The sequence below is a fragment of the Lutjanus erythropterus genome, chromosome 6, assembly GCF_056507025.1.
Source record: "Lutjanus erythropterus isolate fLutEry1 chromosome 6, fLutEry1.hap2, whole genome shotgun sequence".
In the NCBI taxonomy this organism is placed as follows: Eukaryota; Metazoa; Chordata; class Actinopteri; order Lutjaniformes; family Lutjanidae; genus Lutjanus; species Lutjanus erythropterus.
Genome location: NC_139322.1, coordinates 27116336 through 27138892, shown reverse-complemented (window position 1 = coordinate 27138892; position 22557 = coordinate 27116336). Strand labels below are relative to the sequence as shown.

Here is a 22557-nt window from a genome sequence, read left to right as displayed (position 1 = left end):
GGAATAAATAAAGACTTTAAAGTTTATGGGCTGTTTTTTTGTGATGGTTCACAGTGAGCACTAACAGCAGTATTGTAAAAACAGATGAGTATGGAGGATGATAGTATTCACTGGTGACGGAGCCATATTGTAGCATCATTTTACAGAAGGACTGGAGGGCCTGAATGCATTAAATGTAAAAGCAATAACAATTCAGACTGTCCTCTCAAGAACCATAAGAATGTCTCCACTAGCTGAGAGCCAGGAAATATGTACACAGGCAACTACTGACTCAGCTCACTGAACTGAAACATTTTTCTGATGAATTTGCATAAATTTACAATTCACAGAGTGTAAACAACTGGTGCAAGAGGCTTAAAGGTACATTATGTAAAATTATAATGTGGTTGTAGCAGAGTCAACCAAAAACCACGATAAAATTTGGGTGTATATTGACTCTTCAAATAAATCCAAGAGTTATGAAAGACACTCAACTTTTAAGTTCCCATAAAATTGATATAGATGTTTAAATATTTTTATCACATATATATTGATCTATATGTCTTATATGCCAGTATCTGGTCCACCGATGACAAAAAAGGAGTTTTATAGACACTCTCTGTATTTTTAATGGTATTTCAGAATTTGTTGTTTCAAAACAGTTTGAAACGGTTGATGACACACACTCGTTCAAGGTGCTTTCTCACTTATGACACAGCAGACTGGAAGACAAATATATCCATTTACTGAAGCAGAGTGAAGTGTTTCTAGTGGCTGGGTGTCGCTGTACAAAAGCACAACTTTATAACCTTATCCACTGTTTAACTTCACTTTATACACTGGCTAACCAAGTTAAAGGCAGTTAGGCACCCATTAGCTATTGTTAGCTCCCCGCATCCTGGAACTAGCCAAGCTAATGGCAGTTAGGGGGTTTGATCAGTTAGCTCCAGGATTCTCTGAACCAAACCCAACAAGAATTTGAGAGCCAACAGGACGGCTCTCCTTCCCAGGATTACATCCATGCAGTGCCTTAGCTGCAAGCTGTAAGGGGTGTAAGACACATTCAGCGCTGTTAGCTGCTGTAAACGCCAGTCAATGTCTGTGACCAGTCCCTCTCTGGCTGACTGTTTTACGGGAAATGTGTAACCAGTAAACACTCATTTCATGGGACCTTTTAATGATCTGTATATTTAACAGCATTATACAACCAAACAACAATTTATTCAACATGGCCTTTAACTAATGGACACTCTTATATTTTACACATTTTATTGTTTTAAGTCCTCTTTGTTTAAATTCTATTTTTACATATTTTATTGTTCTTAAGAAATTGTTCTTGCCTTTTGCTGCTTCTTACTTATAATTCCTTTGATTGCACTTGTTTTAATTAGCCTCTTTTTATTAAATCTCTTGTCTCTTCATTTCACTTCATTGGGAACTACTTTGAGTAAAACCCCCTGTATGAAAGGTCCTGTATTATTAAAGTTTATTAATGTACCTTTAAAAAGAACTGAACAAAATGTGAATATATTTGAGTAAAATGTAAATAAATTGCTTACAAATGCAATCACAATATTGTATTTGCCAGCGATTACAAGAAACAAGAAACAAGCAACTACTATAATTGCTACCTTTCAACATGTTTAAACAATTACATAAAGCACTTACCGACATTATATTGAATTTTTATATTCTTTCAACAAGTACAATTTATGTATTTAAATATGTACTGAGAACATTTTCAGCCAGGACTGTTATTTACTCACTGTATTATTACTGTGCATGCTGCAGTGAGAGATATAATTGCTGCCCTGCTGCTCTGTCCAAACATGCATCAAGAGGCCAAACTGTGAGAGTACAAACTGCATATAAACATAAACAAGCAGTGGTCAATCATTGTTCTGTTCTTGGTTCAATACCAACATCCACACAAAGTAAATTAAGAAGCAGCCTTCGTTACAGTCTGATTATTTGAAATGCTGCCTGTGATGTTTTTCAAACGCAGGAGTCATTGGGTTCATTAGCAGCCGTTAGCTAGAATAATATGTAATGGATACCCATTGCTCCAACGACAGGTGCAAGCTACAAATGCTGAGGAGAGAAAGAAGAACTGATGACTGCAGAGGTGCTACTATTAGCAATTCTTGTTCTCAGTCCATTATGAAATGCTGGCTTAGCCTTGGTAAAGAATTTTATCTCAAACTCTTGTGGATTTCCTCAGGGCTAAATGTACTTGCAGGTGCAAATGTCTGTGTATATACTGTATATTGCACTGGCAGCCTTGGATGCATAGATATGTCCTGCCCTGCAGCAGTGGCAGTGCACTGCAGGGAGAAAAACCCCAAAAAACTTTTAGGTCAACCAGCCCCGGTCCAACACAAGTGATCAGGTCTTACCTTTGTCTAGGGAAGCATCCGGAGAGTTGAAGTCCATTAGACTGCTGATTTCAGTCTTGTAGCAGAGATCAGTGGCTGGCGGCTTCTGCCTCGGCTGGGAAGAGGGATCTGTGAGAAAAACACATGACAAATAGGTTTAACTTAACAGACAACTTACAGTGTGAAGGAATTTAGAAAACAACAGTAATAACAGAAAATAACAGAGATTAGGTCTGCAACTAACGCTGATTTTCACAATGACTCATTTAGTCTAGAAAATGTTAAAAAAAAAAAGAATTCCCAGAGCCCAAAGTGACATTTTCAAATGACTTCTTTTGTCACATGAACAGTCCAGTTTAAAATATTCTTAATTTTCTGTCACAAATGACAAAGAAAAGCAGCAAATTTAAGAAGCTGGAACCAGCAAATATTTGAAACATTTGCTTATAATATATGAAATGATGAATCGATTATCAAAATAGTTGCCAATTAATTTTTTTCATGTGACTAATTGATTAGTCAACTGATCATTACACCTCCAACAGATATTGACAGATAGCTGAATGAATCTATGTTCTTGGAATAAGATTTGAGCTCAAGCAAGTGCAACAAGATCATGAGAAAACACTAAATAGTGACTGACAAATGCAACAAGAAAGGAATTAATCTATTTCACATTTTCAAATATATCTCCCACTGATTATAACCACTATGGAGACTGTAACAGCAAAATGAAAGGGAGAGAAAAAGCCTCTGCACGCCCAAACTGCATGAATGAATGATATATTAAAGTCATCAATGTGAGTTTTTCACGATGCACAGAACGCAAAAACATTTGGGAAACAAAATGATTAATGCGGCACACCACACCATCCCTCTCAATACTCACATAATGAACTTTTACTCCTCACTCCTTACACTGTACTAACTCCACAGCAGCTTACCATTCATCAACACAGCTACTGTCTCTGGGGGGAGCCTAAACGCACCGCCGTAGCGAGAGCGTACAAGCTTAAACACATGCAGGCGCACAAACAAAGTCGCTACTTTGAGAGACTGCTGCATATAAATATTAGCATTTTTATGACCAGAGTGAGTGTGATTTGATTCCTGGTGAGGTTCAGTGGTTTCTAATATAGTTTTGCCCAGCCTCACTGGTGGCACACAGTGAATGCATATTGAATGCATTGCTAAGGGTCAGCTCACATAAAAGTGTTTGCTAAAATGACTTTGTCACTTCAACATATGCAGTCCACTTCTGCTGTCCTCCCAGTCCTTCACGTATGGAGAGTTTCATTCCAAAGTAAAATTTGGAAAAGGTCACTCCAAGTGTTACAAGAGCTACTTTTTAAAGAAAAGCAGACTTTGGCTGGCAAAAAGTGAAAAAAAAATCAAAAGATTTAAGATTCTGACTTGCTCACAGACACAGTCAAGTTCACATTTCAGCAAACTACATCTCTTCCACATTATTCTTCAACCTCTGCTCTCTCCGGCCTCCTCCTCCTCCTCCTCTTCCTGTTCCTACTGCCATTAGTCCACCACCCACCTACCAAGATGCTGGTACTGGTTGAATTATTTGCGTTAATTGAGCACAGATGTGTCTGGGTGTGGAGCTCGAGGTCTAGGTGTGTGTGTGTGCTGTCATTATGGTGAGATCAGTCATCACGCCTGTCGAGCTGGACTTTATAGGGTTGCAAATAATGGCCTAGCTGCCTGTCCCCACCTAAGGTGATTGGTGAGAGCACACGAGTGCTGTTTTTTAAAACTGTGCATAATACTTTGCCATCCAACACCTTGCAAATGTATAATTTTTCAGACTTGCCCACAGCACAGCCTTTGGCACCAGGAACACAGTTGTCATTTTTTTTGAATAATGTTAAAATTCACAGCACATACTTATCAGCCAGCTTCAAGCCGCTGCTGCCCAGTAGCCTCATGAAAATGTTTTATCTTCCCTGCATCATGCCCTTGACAGGCTCTCGCCAACATTTAGAGACCTACCAAGGGAGCAGGGGAAGAGTTTGGTGGAATGAATGCAAAAGAACAAGTAAACTATGATGGCTGCTTAATGGGGATGGAGAGGAAGAGCTGCTGATATGGAGGAGAGCTGGGGAATATGCTACTGAGGGAGCTCAGGCGTGACTTGACATTTTGTTTACCGTGTATGCAATAAAGTCAGGAAAAACTTTCAAATGACAGCAGAGAACTTGACATGATTTATTACTAAACTCTGTATTGTCTTCTTTTTCTCTCTGGGAAAACTGAGATAATTTTAGATTAGATTTAAACTCAGGCATTTTCAAAATTCTGTTTTTTTTACTTTTTTTTTCTGCATGAAGTAAGTCTTTTGCATCTTTTGCATCTTTTGCATCACAAATACTGATGGAAATACCTATTAAACCTAAAATAAAAGAAAATTGCAAACATATTTCAGTGCAATGTGTTTTCTCATCATTATATCCATGTGACCTAAATGTGATATTACAGTTAATACAATGACTTATCTGTAAGCAATCATGCCCAATACTGCATGAATACAGTGGCTGAAAAAACATGTATGCAAGTTTATTTCCTACTAATGATGCCACCAAACACAAAGGAAAAAATGCACAGAGTAAAGATTAAGGAGAGATGGATGTTTTTCTATGCTGCAGCCCTATTTTGTGATTTAGACTGTTAAATTATTTTTTTCACTGAACTCTTGCGGAACCGTGTAACTTTAATGTTCCCCTAAAGACGCATTCTGCTATGATTAATATTTTGTTTAACTGGGTTTTCCCTTAAAAAAAAAAGTGAAACGCAAACTCTGAGAAGTGGCTGGAAGCACATCTGCTCTTTCCCCCTCGTTGACATATTCTGCACCTGGCCTCACACCTTCCCCACCACCGCTGCTTACGCTTGGTTGACCGGAGAAACAGTAGTGCGCATCAAGATGGCGAGCGTCAGCATTAGAGGAACAATCAGAGAGATTCAGTTGTACGTGTTTGAGCCTCCATTTGAGCTGTGATCTGAAGGCATTATGTTTTTGGGTCATCCTATTCTGGTGAATGTGTTATCTCAAGAACGCCTTGAGGGAATTTCTTCAAACTTGGCACAAATGACAACTTGGACTCAAGGATAAATGGATTAGATTTTGGTGGTTAAAGGTCAGAAGTCACTTGCAAAACAGATTTTTGTCTGTAGTGTCTGTCTCCAGAATTCACATGCTAAATAAGACTAAATTTCACACAAATGTCTAATGGGATACAAGTAGTGCTAGAGAGTAACTGTTAAATTACAAAAGTAATGTAATTGCAAGCAGTTAGTTACTGAGAAAAATATGTAATGAAATTGCAATTACTCACATTTCTTTGCCTGCAGTACAGAGACTGGCTTTCGAAATTGTTATATACCAAATCTAGCTTGTTTGAATCTTAGATTTCAGGGGAGTGCGCAAACATCTCCCCCTTCAGTAGAGGAATGTGAAAACTCCTCTCTGGTGACAACTTTGCACAGACACAAGCCAGTATAGTAAAGATCAGACAGTTTATGGGACATAAACACAAGAAAAACACATTCTTTAGTTGAGCGGATCTTTAAGATACAAGAAATAACAAATCATTACCATTGGCTCAACAGTTTTTTGATCATTTCTGTTCTCTCATAGACCGACAGGATGTTAGAGGTAAGGTGACAGACTGGTCAGGCTGCTGTTCTCGTTGCTTCAGCTTTCAGACCTTGTGGTAATGTGTGCAGTGATGTGTGTTTGTGTGTATGTGCACCTGCATAGCAATGAAAAAGTCATTTTTTAAGCTACATTGAGTTATCAAGCAGGTAATTGTACTCTCAAATGTTTTCTGGGTCACTGTCCATGAATCAATGTCCCTTTCAACACACTTAATGTTTGGGTCTGCTGAGGTCCAAGTGCCTCATATTGATCTTTTAGTCTTTATCTCAGATACACTCCAGACAGTGACACACAGAGAGAAGACAGACAGGCATATGGTGGGAGAAAAAGACTGGATGAGATGTCAGGGGGCTGATAATATAGAAGCGTTGTAAAAACAATCAAAAACATAATCTCTGTTATTGCTCTGGCTCTCTGCATTCGCTACCTGCCACGCTGCACCTTAATGAGAGTGAAGCTCTCAGCAAACCTTTACTTACGCTTGTCATATAAATCACGTTTGCAGTGATCTATTAAGGATTTGAGATAAGAGCATCATTTCCTCTCTCTGCTTCCATCTCCTCTCTGTTCTTTCCTCATTTCCTCACATGCCAGCAGGAATATTATCTGACAAAGACACAAGCTGTGGATGTCTACCACACACTGTTTCTCTTTGGCATGATATCAGAGGATGTATGTTTGCAGAGGTAAAACGATACTACATTATACAGTGTAATTAAAAGAAGAGAGAGAAGTTTGGAAATACATCAGGTTGGTATGGAAAGGTTGGTATGAAATGAATTTCAGTCAGTAACATCAAATTAAAGCTGTCTGAATCTTCCTCTTTTAAACTACAAAGAAAGCAGATGGCTTATGGGGAATAATTTGATGTTCACATCATTTTTATCAGCTCTCTCCTTGCTGCTTCCCCACATTAAACTTGTATTTGTTTTTTTATTTTTGTGAAAAGGTTTATGTGCACACAATAGCAGTGCAAATCATGGGTTGTAAAAATCCTGCATGATATATAGCTTTGATGAGAAAGCAATGAACTGCACTGCAGCAGAGACATTTTTTAAAAAGCGCTGATGAGAATTTATCACACTTTATGGCTTTGTTCCATTTTCCTCACCATCAAACTTCCCCACTTCACTTTATCAATAATAAGCGGTTTAACCAGCCGAGCACACAACTGAGGGAAAAGGTAATTCTGCAGTGATGAAATAAATAATGATTTGGCCCAGAGACTAAAACAACATTGTTCACCATGTGGCTTTGTAATGATGTAATTATCCAAATCACTGTGCTTTGCCAAACAGGGTCTACTGGCACTGAAAGAACAACTGTCAGACGTAAAACAGCTCCTTCCCAAAGAATATACCACTTACAGGGAATTTACCTACATTCACAGACAGACAATCCAAGCATCAAGCCCACTTTATGCAGTCTTTTCACAACTTCTTTGGTCACTTTTTTGCTCAACACAGTAAATCAGGTATGACAGTAAGCTGACTACCCCACCATTTTAAACAGGTGTAGGACTGTGATGATACCAGATTTATGATAACGATGTTATCACGATATCAATAGAAAAGCTGAAAAAATTAACAAAAATAAGTTGTAAGTCAAATTTATCTTTGTTTACAGAGCCCTTTGTCTCCTTTTTGGCAAATGAATTATAAAAAAATATGATTGTAGGGAGGTGGACAGAGAATCTGTAACCATAACTGTACAAAGTGTAGAAAATGTTCCATTACACTTAATGGATGAAAGGGCAACCAGCTCATAAACAAAAACATCCACTGTACATCATAACACACCGAAACATTTTTTGTCTTTAAATGACCTATTTCATTTCAAGCATACTGAGGCCTGAAGTCTGCAAGTACATACAGGAATGATGTGTACAGCTTTGGTTAAAGCTGGACCAATAAATCAGCCAATATTAGCTTGTTGCTGATATATCACCATCTGTGTAGATGTCTGCTGATAAGTTATTAGAAAGATCTTGAACTACAGTACAGAAATGTCAAACTAAGTTTGAGGGAATTTAGAAAGTGTCTCCTTTACATAGATTGATATTTACCATATACTATCCAGGTCAGTAAATACTGTATATTGGTCTCAGTTCTTTAGAAAACAAGTCTAAGAGATCTGTATCAAGTTTGTTTATGTTATGTGTTTATGGGGGAAAATACTATTGGCTGATGTAACATTATTCAATGTAGCACTACATGTTTGCAAGCTCATTGGTGTTGTTCAGTCTTAACATAAAACACGGCCGGGTTATCGTTAAAGATATATCTGTCTTCAAAGTATTTGGTTATCAATTTTTTCAAGCAAAAATAATCAGCATTTTCTTATTCCCAAATATAAAAATGTACTGTCTTTACATGTCTTTGGGTTTTGAGGTGTTTGTTTGGACGTATTTTTGTGGGTTTCCTCTGTGTGTTAGGTTTATTTCTCCTGTCAGTGCCCTTGACCAAGGCACTGGGTTATAACTGGAGTGGGTCCCTGGGCGCTGCACAGCCGCTGCCCACTGCTCTTAATACTTAGGATGGGTCAAAGTCAGACAATGCTTTTCACTATATAGGGTGGATTGTACTTGTGTACTGTGAACTGTGTATGTGACAAATGAACTTGATTTACCATTTTAATGACTGAATAACTGTATTGCTGTTCTGTTTGAAGCCTGTTGGTTATTGTATATGGTCACTTTGAAATGTGTACCGTCATCTCTTTCCCCGCCGTTAGCACAGTTTTTCTCTGCCCATGAAAACTATTCTAATCTTGTTTTGCATGACAGAGACAACAGATGCGTGTCTTCAGTGACCGTATCTGACTGTTGATTCCTAAGGGAGTCTGATGCTAACCTTTACAGTGCTGCAGTAAAACTTAAATGGAGGACTCAGCCTTTGTCAACAAGAGCCCCTGTTGTTCCTCTTCTCAGCGGGGATGAAACATAAAATCCTTGTCAGAGGAATGCATCTCCCAAAATAAACTATTCCCTCAAAATAGAGGCACCCGGTCCTCCTTTGCCTCATTGAGTCTGCAGGAGGATTTAGTTTAAACTACAGATTTCGCTGTGCCTTTTTTTTTCTTTACAGAACTCAGACATTTGCTCATGGGGATCCAAATATTTAGCAGTCGATCAAAAGATTATCTGTGGAGCTGAGGGAAATATTCTGGCACTAGTTTGACGCCTTAGTTTGACTGTTATTATTACTGCTGCTACTATGAGTGCCACTGAAAATAGGTCTAATATAATATTTTCATCTCCCAGTGCACATTATTATTAACTGTGGCTTCATTATGCACTCAATAAAATATAAATGTGACACTTTTGTTTATGCTCCCATTTTTCATGAGTTTAAGTAAAAGTTCAAGACTTCGTCTATGCACGCAAAAGATTTATTTCTCTCAAATGTTATTAGCATTTCAGTTTTGCCAAAATAATCCATCCACCTGACCAGTGTGATATATAGACAGCACAGATGTATTATGACATGTGTCTTGACTGGTCACGTGAAAGGCCACTCAACAATATGTAGTTTAACTTGAAAAAAATAGTTCACATGAGGCTACAGATACCAGTATTTTCCCCCAGGAAGGCAAAGTCATGACACGTTCATTGGTTAGTACTCATTGTCTTCACTGGTTGGGTTGGTTAGGTTTAGGCATGAGGAGTGATTGGTTAGGGTTAGTGTAAGATATTGGTCAGGCAGGTCATGACTTTCTTTTTTCCAAGATCAAACTGCTCTGTACTTTTATTGTGACCAGCCCGAAGCATACCTGCAATCATTATGCTGTTAAATCAGCATCTCTATATGGATTTTAGGAAATTTGTGATCAAAATTTGAGAGACATATAAATTCAACTGATGACAATGTAAGAAAAAACAAAACCGTTTCTGTTTTTGTTGAGTGTACTTCAAGCAGAGGTGGAGAAGTATTACCATACAGTATTTACATACGCCCAGACGTCCGTCTCTACGGGATGAACTGAAAATGGTTTATATGTAGCAGTGTGTAACACAGTCATGATCACTGGTGTGGCCATAATATCAAAGCCACTTAGCTGTTATGGTTCTCAGCTGTTGACACAAACATATGCAAAACATTCCTCTTCTCTTTTATTCTCTGCAAGGCTCTGACAGGTACCAGCAATCAGGACGGCTTTATTCTCACCGGAGCACATTAACCAACCAGGCATAACGATAACAGACGTCATCTTATGGAAGATCTTGATACATTTACATGAGGAAGGCAGGAAGAGGGCTCCCATGCTCTATTAAGAAGAGAATGATTGAATAAAACCTCCAATTTACATCCAGTTACTGCCTAGAACGCAGCACTCTATATTCACACAGAGTTGAAGTTCACAGGTTTGTGGAGATTATCGGAGATGTAATTTAAACAGTCACAGCTGTAATGAGCTGAACTCACGGTTCTGCAGGGTTACGATGTAAAACTTTCCATACTGTAACGCTCTTCTCACTGAGTGTTCAAACAGTCTTAAAGGGAAGATCGAGAGGAATCACTCGCCTTCATGGTCGGACAGCTCCGTCTCTGTGTCTCACACTCCTGTCACCACCCCTCTCCCTTGAGTCCTCTCTTCTTCCTTAGCTCACTGACTCGACCACTCCAACGTCACCTCTCCTTTCTCCCTCCTCATTTTCGATCCTTTCTCTGTCACCGTTTAATGGGGTTCCCTGAGCCCTTCTCTCGTCTGAGTCTGCCATATTTTATCTGCTGGCACAGTACAGGGAAAGAACGACGGCTGGAACAAAAGAAGGCCCTAATGAGTAGTGGAGGTGATTAAGGAATGAATAGGCGCTGTTGCTGGAACCTTCACCGAGCGGCCCGTGTTCCCCAGCTTGGTCTGCAATCTGCAGATAGGCGCTACCTCTCTTTTCTTACGTCTGCCACCCGCCTTTAATTGCACTGACATTCTCCAGTCCCAAGGCTGCTGGACTTGTGATAAAGCTTGCGTATTCATGCATTAATCACCAGCAGCCAGGACAGGCCTTTCCCCCCGCATCACCTGCCGCAAGACCCCAATTCAAGGTGCCCTATAAATATCCCGCAGATAAATGGAACTAATGGACTAGGGGTATGATTGTGTTGAGCTAGCGCTTAGCTGCCTACACTAACCATCCCCGATCTCAAGACGACTCGTTGTCAATTCATATTGTAATGAAAGGCTGCTGAATGTACTAGGCGGGCCATTCAAAGGAAGTGCGTAGGCTGGGGATGTTATTAGTTGGTGTAAGGAGGACTCGGGAGAAAATGAGCTGCTGCCTGAGAGACTAAACCGTGGAGAAGCAGCCTTTTGTTAGCGCGTGAATGTCATTTTCACAGTGGCCATCAGAGGGATGAACACATCACTGCTGAATGCAGAGTGAAAAATGGCCCATTTGCTGAGCTCCATGACAGACCGGAGACAGGTGCCTGTGAGCACTGCAGCTTTAAAATGGCCTGAGCCAGGGCCACTTCAACACCATATTTGTCCCTGAAATCAAAGCACTTTGGGAGATGGAGAGCTGTGTGACAGCTCCTATCAAGAAACTGAAGGGTGATGAAACTTGCATCCGCTGTCAACATGCTGCGTTTAGATCTCATTATAGGCTTTAAATAATACCTGAATTGTACCACCTCCACTATGTTCACTTCCTTACTGATGCTCTTCAGTGGCCTGTTGTAGCTGTAAGGATTTTTAAATTAGGTATACAGAGATAATGAGAGATTAAAAGTTGTTATGTTGATGACATGTAGTTTGTTTTACTGTTAGAAGCAGAAACAGATGTTATGAATTGACTTGTCAGTATTTGTGTGAAGATCCAAAGTGTCGAAAGTTAAGTCATCATGGGGATAAATTACTTAATCACTTTCACAGATCGAATCTAATTACAGCAAATTTGTTGTTTTAAAATCTCACATTATTAGAACAGTAAGGTCAAACTGATGTATAAGAATAATTAGACATTTTGGGGAAATAGAACATTTTCATTTTACAGCCAGCAAAAGACAAGGATTGAAACCTCATATCTGTCCATAAGTCAGCAGTTCTCAGCCTTTTCAAATTGCAAACCCCGAGAATGGTGAAGACTTCCTCTTACCTAAACAATAGAAAATGTTGATTGTCAATAACTACCAAAATTGTCATATATTACCTATGGAGGGTAACAGTGACGTCAGGCTTACATTACTTACATTATGTAAGTCACATCACATAAATCAAGCGACATTAGACAGGTGGTTCACGTTGTAAAACAGTAGCAGTATGGTTAGGTTTAGGCGATAAAAGTACTTGGTTGGGGTTAGGAAAAGATTGTGACTTAGTTTAAAATAACTGTTGCATATGTTTTGTGATGCAACAGGCATCAACGTCCATAATGACATTTTAAGTCTCTCAAAACTGTATATAACTCACAGAACTAACGTTCTCCTGGATGGAAGTCCTGTACTTATTTTAGCCATCTAACCACCACACCTCCTCCATAGGCTGACTTACTTGCTTCTTAGACTTCTCTTGTCATACTTACTGTGTGCACTACAGGGCACTGCCTAACAATAAACACACATATCAGTCAGAATAAGCTGCTTGCACTTGCGACCAACACGGACATTTTTCTGGTAAGAACGGGCTGAAAAATCCACACTGCAGAAAGTCAGGGTGACTTCTTCAAAGCTAGGTGGGAGTTTGGGTCTCTGTTGGAAACGCCTGCACCTTGCATTTTAAAGTTGATGGTCCACTGATGGACCTTTGGGTGTCTTGACCTGGAATACTGTTTCTGAGAAGCCATCACTCTGTAGCAGGCCATCCATGGCATAGTCAGCGAAACGGGCTATAGCTGCTTAGTTAAGCACCAAAATGATTAGGATTTTTTTTGTGTGTCTCCATGAATCCAATTAGAACTCAGGCGCAGGCACACTTCAACTCTCACAAACACAATAATAAAATCTATTCTAAAGCACATTATATCACAGGTACAGGCAATGTAATATAAAAAACAATTCCCCAGTCTGAAGTATGACCCTCATTTCCCATCATGCCTGCTGGACTGAGTAGTTTGTTAACTTTGCTATTTCAGTTGCAAGATGCATATGTTCCTTTTGTTAGTGTTTGTTTCTGTTCAGAACATGGTGGTTTATGTTGGTAATTGTCATTTTTGTGCAGGTTCATAGTTTAAACCATTAGAGAGGTGTTACATTTCTTGAGGACAGCTGTATTTTGCATAATTTGGAGCGCTTGTTCCTTAAGTCAAATGTCATAAAGGGGCAGACATCGCTGATATCTGGTTCCTGACTCATTATGTGCTGCTTGCCGCAATATTTTATTCTCCACAATCACCTGGCAATCCCAGGAAATTACCTTGCAAACCCCGTGGGCGTCCCGACTCCAGGTTGAGAACCACTGCATTAAACCAATGAAGCGTATTTCCCAAAACTATTCCTTTAAATCTAGAATATTCATTTAGTAAAACCATAATTCTTACAACAGCCTTACAATATTAGCAAAATGCACCCTGGGACTTGGCATTACGCCACATTACTTTAACCAACCACGTTATAATAGAAAACAGAGAAACTGTAGATACTTAATAAACTAATTCAAAATTTGCCTGGAGAATGAATATGAAGATATTTGAATAATTATCCCAATGCAATTATGCAAAAAACCTAGAAGGTAAAATTGAAAATAAATCCTCTTCAGCGCCCCTCAATTTGTTCAGAATCAATTTAATAAATACCATCTATACCAAATATGTCTTGAGCAGCTTTTAACAGCAATTATGACTCAAAGGCAGTGCAAAATTATTCAAGTGTAGTATTCTCCAAAGGACCTTGGGAGCCTGTTGTTTTTCTTTCATGTCCCCATGCCTTGGCAAAGCACATTAAAATGATGGTGTTATGTGCATTGTTTGCAGCTTATCTCTTAGTGCTGCTAAATGTGATATTGTATAATATGATAATCTGATAGCATTTCGTAACATCTTATCTGAAAAGCCACTTAAATACCAAAATGTTTTGGGTGGAAATTTTATATTAGACTTTTGTCACTGTAATGGGTTTCTAATTGAGTCTGTTGCATTGGGAGGCAGAAAAGATTCAGTCAAACAGAACATAATTAATCAAAATTGTTGTGACCTCCTGTGTGTGTGAGCTCAAGACCATGATCAAGTCCAGATGAAATAAAAGGTGTTTCTCAAGATTAAGAGTTAAAAAATATCGATGTCCACAGGGGTTGGATGTTGACCTTCAGTCTTCTTCATGCTGCATATTTGTCGGCATATTTGTCCAATTTCTGCTTGAAATCAGTCCATTGTCATTATCTGTTGTCTGGTCCGGTCCATTTTTATGTCTTTATTTACATTATTCAACATCACTGTAAATGTGTCAAGGTTTGTTCAATTGCTTGTATCTAAAATATGAACACAACCAACAGCAGACGGAGCAGGTAAAAGCATTACTCATAATAACGAATAATTATTATTTTCATTATTTTTATGTAATTATTATTACTTAATAATAAAGTCAAATTAAAGGTGCACAGATAAAGGTACACAGGCTTGTCCTTCTACTGAATAAGGGGCAATGGGTGCAGACCCATAGTGCATCAGTTAAATTCAGAATTTACACAGAATTTGATTGACACTCACGCTAACTGGCATATTTCACTGGATATCCTTTGGTTCCCTTATTAATTTTTGGTTCCTGCATGACTATAAACACTGGGAAATAAAGATGATTATTGTTGGCGCTATATTAACTTCAAGTGAATAAAAATCATTGAGATCTTTGCTTAGATATGTACATATGCTGAGAAGAAAATGTTTTTCTTTTTCCACCATGATTACTGATTGTTGCTTTCCTTCCAAGTAAATCATTCATGATGGATGACTCCAAAAAAAATATTTATGGTACTTTGTGAAGGATAATACAAATCCTTAGTTGACAAAAGCATAATACTCTACAAAGGAGACAGACGTGCGTATCTCAATGCGTTGTCAAGCTTTTGGAGACAACAAGTTGGGGCTTTGAAGCTGGTGAACAATTCACAAAACTAAGTCATGATTGAAACATTATGTGCAAAAATTGTTAAACAAGAAAAAGACAAGCAACTCAAGGCTGTCATCGTTATGAATATTCAAAACATACACATTATGCTGTGTAGCCTGAGACTGTCAGTGGCAGAAGATTCAACTAGAGCACAGACATTTGCTTTAATAATAAGTTTTAGCATAGAGTGCAGAAACGTTTACACACTAATTTAACTTCTCCACTTGTTTAAGTAGGTTTTGCAAAACTGATCATCAGAACAATCAAAAAATCAAAATTAGTAGGCAAGAGTAACAACAAAATACATGATTCACAGTAAAAACTTCACTTTTGGTTCATTCTGATGATGGGTAGCTATTATGATCCCATGTATTTAACTTAATATATGATGATTAAAACATCAATCTGACCTCGTCCAGTTCTGAGACCGAACAAAGGAACATGAAGAAGAACTGCAGCAGTTTGAAGAGCTATTTGTGGCTGATTTCACTGCGTCATCACTCAGGCAAAGATGTGCACATATAATGTAAGGTCACATCATTTCTCTTAGGCGAGCGTCCATTCTCGATTCCCCATCCTGTCTTTATTAATGCCACCATGTCACAAACTGTGATGCTACATCAGCCTCTCCTTCAATATGATGAAGAGCATGGCACATGGAGAAGGGCAGTGGGGAATCTGCTCTGAGGCTTAGTGTGCCAGCAAACGCAAGAGGACAGACAGACGGAAGCGAGCAGGAGAGAGAGATTAAATGTGAGCAGATATGTCAACTGAGTGTGAGAGATGGGGAAAGAGGGGAGGAGGGAGAAAACAGGAGGAACGCTGAGACACATGGAGTAATGACCAAGTAGGTGGAAGGTTAAGAGAGAGAGATGGCAGGAGATGTATGGTCTATATAAACAACGCATGCAAATGAAGATGAAGTTTCCATCTCCTCTATCAAGGAATAATGCAATTGCAGATGGAAATGATGGAAACAACCCAGCTGCTGAGAGAGAAATCAGAAACACAGAGACAAATAAAAAAAAAATTAAAACATGAATATGCTGCAAGGGTAAAGTAAATTCTTACATATATATCTTCATAGCAGAGAAAAACACACATTTATTTGTAAATACTTAATATTAGTGGTGGGCTTTTATTTCCATATTAAACTTATTTGTGTCTGTTATAAAGTTGGGCATTTTAATATGGGAGTCTATGGGGACGGAATCGTTTTTTGCGGCAGCTGCAAGTGACCATTCGAGGAACAGCAATTTTGGCACTTCCACAGTGGCTTAATTTTTTTCAGCCCCACAGGTTGCTGCTGGTTTGTTTTAGCACAGAAGTCTCCTTGTTTGCTTATCTGGTCTCAACATGTTTACCTGCTGCTTTGATCAAATCAGCACAACACCTCATTCTCAGAACTTGCATTTTCTGCTCTGAATTTATTTGGTTAACAGAAATTCACTGTCATAACTATAATACAATACTTTTTTTTTTAATTACAGAACGTTATGCTGATAGCTTTTGTTAGATATTAGATTTAATTTAGACAGATTTAGATTTTCATGTACATTTTTTTCACAAACATATATTTTGCTCTATTTGAGCTGTTTTTATTCATAGTCATTTATGATTATTAAAAAAAATCCACTGAAAGTTACTGTTTCAGTGCCCCGATGTCATTTTGGACAATAACATTTATTGTTAAACTGTAAAATATCCTGCCTTCATTACATATATTTGTGTATAAGTGTTGACCCCTTTTGAGGCATCATTGCAAAAAATGTGTGTTTATGTACATATTCTTTATTCTTTATAAAGAATATCTGTATGTCAATATTGGAATTTTTTTGCACTCTAATATCGTTATCGGCATCAGCCCCAAAATCCAGTATTCATTGGGCCCTTTTCTTTTCTGATAGGCTTTTACAGTGAAAAGTAGGACGTGGGATTCACTGCCAGTAGCTTTACACTGAATGAAACAATGGTACAATATGCTTATCAGAATTAATTAGTGAACGGAGTTAGTATTTGCTTAAAAAATAAGAAACTCTGAGAAGAAGATGGAGTGAGAATGACATGACTGACCTTTTAATTGAGATTTTCCCAGAAATACACAGTGTGTGAATAAATCGTATGTGTGAGCTGATACAGGGAAACATGTTAGCTCTAAAAGCAAAAATACCTGTTCTACTACTCAATAGTTCTCAATTCAGCAGCTGTGAGAAAAAGACACACACACACATACACACGCTTCCCATTATGATATAAAGCACCCACTCCTCTCCAACTCATCCCAGGCAGTAACAACTCCTCTATCCCTCTCTGATGAGAGGCTATCAGCTGAGGCTCTTCTCTGTTCCACTTTCTCCCTTCACTCTCAAACTCACTAACACCTGACAAATACCTATCTCTGTTTCCTCACTTTCTCTTTCATCCGCTGACTGTAGATGATTTCTCTCATACTCTCCTCCTCTCCAACAGGACCCCTCTGCTCCTGCCTCCAAATCTCGGCTCATTCCCCGTCTTCCTGTCTGTCTCGGCTTCCTTTCACCTTCTGCACATTCAGCCTTTTCCGACTTCATCCTCCTTTCTCATCCATTTTTATCCTGCTCACTCTCCGTTTGTCTCCGAGTCTGTTTGCTCTCTTTCCCTCTCACTTGCTCTCTGCATTTGTCTTTTTAAAATGTGGGATACCATAATGGGAAAATTTGGAACAGATTGAACCACAGAAGCTTTTAAGGAGCCCATTTCGCTCCTGTATTTTTTTTTTCTTCCTCTGCCTCACTAACACACAAACTGTGCTTCAGTCTGTTTATCTCCAACCTTTAACACTCCCTCTGTCTCAGGCAATTTTTTGGAAATGAGCGAGCATCAAAAGCCAATATTGAGTGATGACAGTTAACAACTATTCTGGCACAATTACAACACCAATCCAATATGTGAACAAGACAAGAACGGAAAAGCTGGCAACTTGATGGATTCTGTGGCGTCTGTGCCTTTTGTTCATGATGTTCAGAGTTATCTGCAGAGCGGCGGTGCTCTGTGGAAAACCATTGCGGAGTTTGTGGACACGAGAGAATCTTCTATGGCTCGTGACACTGTTGCTACTGACAACCACATCTGTGTTTCTGTGTGTGCTTCTCCAGGAGGCAACACACTGTCCATTAACTGGCTTTAATCTCTGAAGTGACTGCAGTGTTTGCAGAAATGCATTGTGGGTAATGTAAACAGAAGAAAAGTAGGTCTGAACTATCAGGAATGATTAAGTTGCATTTGGCCAGGGACTGTGGATATCTCTGGTATATCATGTTTATTAATATGCACTGTCACTGAGAAATAAATACACTAGAAATAAACAATGGTACTGCGTGTTTGTCTGATACAATGTTACATTTATTTTGCCTTCAGTCAACTTGGTCTTTTCTTATGCCCTAAATTTAGGTGCTTCGTCAATCAGACCTCAAATCATTTGAGTAACATTGGTTTTCATGCATGCATCTACACATACTTACACGTACATATTAGGACTGTGTAGTGGAAAGAATCTGGTATGATACACGTCATAAACAGGGGTTACAATTCAATATACTGCAATACTGCTATTTATTACATCTAGCTTGACGTTGAGGTTTAGGTTTTTGAGTTAAAAAACTTTACTTTCTTATTCAGAACAGTGAGGATTTTGTGTTTAAACACAACACAACACCAGAAATTTTTGCAAGTATTGCAATATCATGATTCAGTGTCTTTGGGAACTGATACAGTAGTATTGATATTTTCTTATACCCCTAGTACATACACATACGTATACATCTGTAATATAAAATCTATCTAATCTATGCTCGAATGTCTCTGTATGGTTTTCAAATGTTTTGCAATATCTTTTTTAAACTGCACTGCTTGCACTGCCACTGTAACAGCCTCATCTAAGTGACTGTATTTATTATATATACAGCAGACTGAGGATGCCATCTCATATGGATCTTGTTTATTCATCTTGATTCATCTTATCCATGTTTTTTTTTTATCTTTTTGTCTTGTTTATTATTACTGCTGCTCTCTGAGACTTACCAAATATAATTTTGTTTTCCTACAATGACAAATAAACTGTCATGTGTCTCATGTCATCCAGCAACAGTACAGAATGCAACAGCTGTGCCAAAGTTTCTGGTCGGCCTGTATCCTTACTCACAGGTCTACTACTTAGGTACAACACAATCTGTTTAAATTACAGCATCTCCATTACACACAGCAAATTTTAGTTCAACGCTGAACTAAAGATGAGCGCAGTTATGCAGCTCAAACTTGCGAAAACATCATGATGGTGTCCATAAATGACTGCTGTCCTGTCTGTTCAGTGCACTCAGTTTTAATTTGGACAGGAGTGCGGGTGAAGGACACCAGGAGAGGGCAGTGAAAACTGGGGAACTCCCAGGAAAATTGGGCAGCTGGCAGTGTCTTCTTCTCCCCACTGATGTGGCTGAGTCTTTGGCAGGAGGATTTCATGCCATATTGAAGACATTAAACTGCCTGCTGTGTAATTTCACTCAGAGTGGGGAGTCTGGACTCGTCCAGTCAAAGCATGCAGTTTGACATTAAACTGGTATTGTCCAACGGGGAGTTTTAAACTGGGCTAAACTGAATATGTTTGAGTGATGACTCAACATTTGGAAATTTTACACTTCTGTCCATCCAAACCATTAATTTGCTCATTTTTAAATTTAAGTACACTCAGATATTTAGCTTATTTTCAGCATTATTCCCTGGCTTGGTGCTCTGATGATCCTTAAAACTCGCAGGTCAGATGACAGAGAGCAGTGTTGGTCGAGGGTTATTGTTTTTGTGAACTCTTGAGTTTGATAATAGCTATCTGCTCATGGTCCTGCAACAGGAAAACAGCAAACAATGGAATAAAACTGCAGTCAAAGACTGAGGCATTAAACAGCTCCAACAGAAAAAGACTTGGCTCAGAATGAGAAATGATCAAGAAGGATTTGGGCGAATTCATCCTTGCTGTGAGCGATGCATTTTGTCAATACACAGAACAGCAGCGTGCGCTCATGAATTGGATTTTTCTTCCCAATTAAGGCCGTTGAAGGCAAAACAGGAGCCTGTCCATTTGGGGATTATTATGCGTACGTGTGTGTCTGTGCTGATGTGTGTGGCACGTGCGCGGCGTGATAGATGTGCCACAGTGTTGCCCGGAAGCAGCAACAAATGTTCCCAATTATAAGACAGCATGTGAAAACTGACAAGGAGCAGATGAAAAGATGAGAGAGACAGAGCAAAGCCAGGGGGAAGTATGTAAGGCAAAATGTGTGTGTGTTTGTTTATGTGTGCACTGCATGTGCATCCATGGCAGTTTTACTTTGATGAGATTGTATTTTGAGGTGTTATTTTAAATTATTCATACTCTTCATACAGTTCTGTTCATTCTGGAAATGCACGCTGTACAACAGTGATGATTCTGTAGTTTTACTGCGTGTGGTTTGATGTAGTGATGAGTGAAGAGTGGGACATGGCTGCAACCATTATGAAAATTTGAAATGGGCCAAAGTGCACGAAATGTTTATGCATGCTTGTCCGTATCTGAAGAACTAAACAAGACAAAAACACCTGTTTCATTTTAACACCTTTAAATGTGATTAACATGCTCGTCTCTCATCTGTAAGAGTGTGTCAGAATAGACAATCGATGTCACAGACAGTTTCTGTGCTGCGCTGCCCCATGTGTTTGCTGTTGAGTGAATGTACAACAACTGTTGTGCATTCATAACTAATGCTACTTTTTCATATCAAAACCAATATAGTAATGTTGATGATTGGCTCAGGTCCAAATCTTGACATTTTAGTGTTTAGTGTTGCAAATATGCATAGTGACTGCCTTCTACTGGTTGAAAACTGGCTTTTACAATTGAATTTTGTTATTAGCCGATCTGGTGGAAGGTGGTGTAAAAGAAAAAAAAAAGAAAAAAGTGCTGGATATGAGTGTGAGTCTGTGAAACAGTACTAATTCTCAAATATATACTGAACAAGACTTATCATTCCCAGGAGTTTACACTGTTCTTCTTGCTAATCCTCTGTTGTTGTTGGCTATAGAAGCGCATTCAGACTGCATTCTTTCCCTTGACTGATGATCCCCATGATAAACAGTATGGCACTGTGTCAAACTTAATTTTAAGTTGGATATTCAATAGACCGATCCAGCAGCATCTTCTCAACTATCCAACTTAAAACTAACTTGACCCCGGTGGCTACGGCTACGTATTGACACTGCCCTGCAGACTGGAGAGTCTCTCAGCATCTATTAGCTGCTAACAGTTCGCTAAGCTACAGTACAGGTAACCTATGGCAAAGAAAATTTTATACAGGGCCTGGATCTGCTTTACAGTGACTGTCAAAGCTCCAGCAGACTTTCTTTGTGTTTCCATCACAGACATGAAGAGTCTGATAGCAGCTGGTCATGGCTGGTAGGTTCTGACAACTCTATATCTGCTTCTGCATTGCTGAGTGGTGTCCTTATCACGCATTATGTAGCCATGAAACAACGCCCCCTACAGTGGTTGTCAACTCCATCTACACATTGAGCAAATTTCAAAATTAATCAGTGGGTGGATTTAGGCTCAGACCAAGCGGTGAAATTACACTTTAAGTGTTATAATTGAGTTGAAAAACTTGATAAAAGTGAAACAATATAAAGATTATCATAAATGTTTGTCAGTGCTCCACTCATAAATAGCTCTGCATGGACAAAAATCAATTAATGAAACCATGTCATTACTGTATAAACACAGCAGCAAGGCTGAGTTACAACAATGGCCTGCTTAAGAGGATTAACTGGACTTGGCTGTTTTGTTGGTTTTAACAATTGATATCTTTAAAATGATGGCTATTTAAATGTGAGGATAAATTTACTCTTTTTCTTACATATATCTGGGTGTAATTCTTGCCTTAAGCTTCTTTTTTGCAAATAATGGCAGAAATATGGTGAAAGCATAGTGTTTACACAATTAAATTCTATGACTATAATGCTCCACACTGCACAGCACTGAACAGAAAAAAGTTATCTTGGGCACATAGATAGATTGAGTGTCAAGATACACATCAAATTGGTCTCACAAGGTAGGAAGCACACACTTCCTCCTCCACAGAGAGGAGAGCTGTGCAGATACAACAAATCAAACAGGTTACCAAAGTACCATGAAGCCCACGGAGCATGACGGTGCCCAGCACTACACTACTTATTCAATATCTCAGACTGCAAAACAAATTGCCAGTAAAGCTTCGCTTACCCCCACACTTCAAGGCCAGCCGACTGTCAGACATAAACTTTGGTGGGCTCTGAGGCATGTTACACATCGGGCTAAATCTTTTCACAACTCAGCACTTCGGTCATCGACCGGGGAAAATCCCGCATCATGAATACCAAATGATGATCGTGGTGGTATTCCCTCAGAGTTCTGGAGGACATGAGATAGGATAGTGGAACAAACCACTGTAGTCTCTGT

General features: G+C 38.9%; 1 protein-coding gene across 5 annotated transcripts in view; it reads right to left on the bottom strand.

Annotated features, from left to right (window-relative positions):
• kazna (kazrin, periplakin interacting protein a) overlaps nt 1-22557 on the bottom strand; it is a 253476-nt gene that overhangs the window by 80441 nt on the left and 150478 nt on the right. For all 5 annotated transcript variants that reach the window (XM_084721454.1, XM_084721455.1, XM_084721453.1 and 2 more), the window contains one exon: nt 2376-2483. In XM_084721454.1, coding sequence (XP_084577580.1) covers nt 2376-2483 — 108 coding nt within the window. The remainder of the gene's footprint in view (nt 1-2375; nt 2484-22557) is intronic.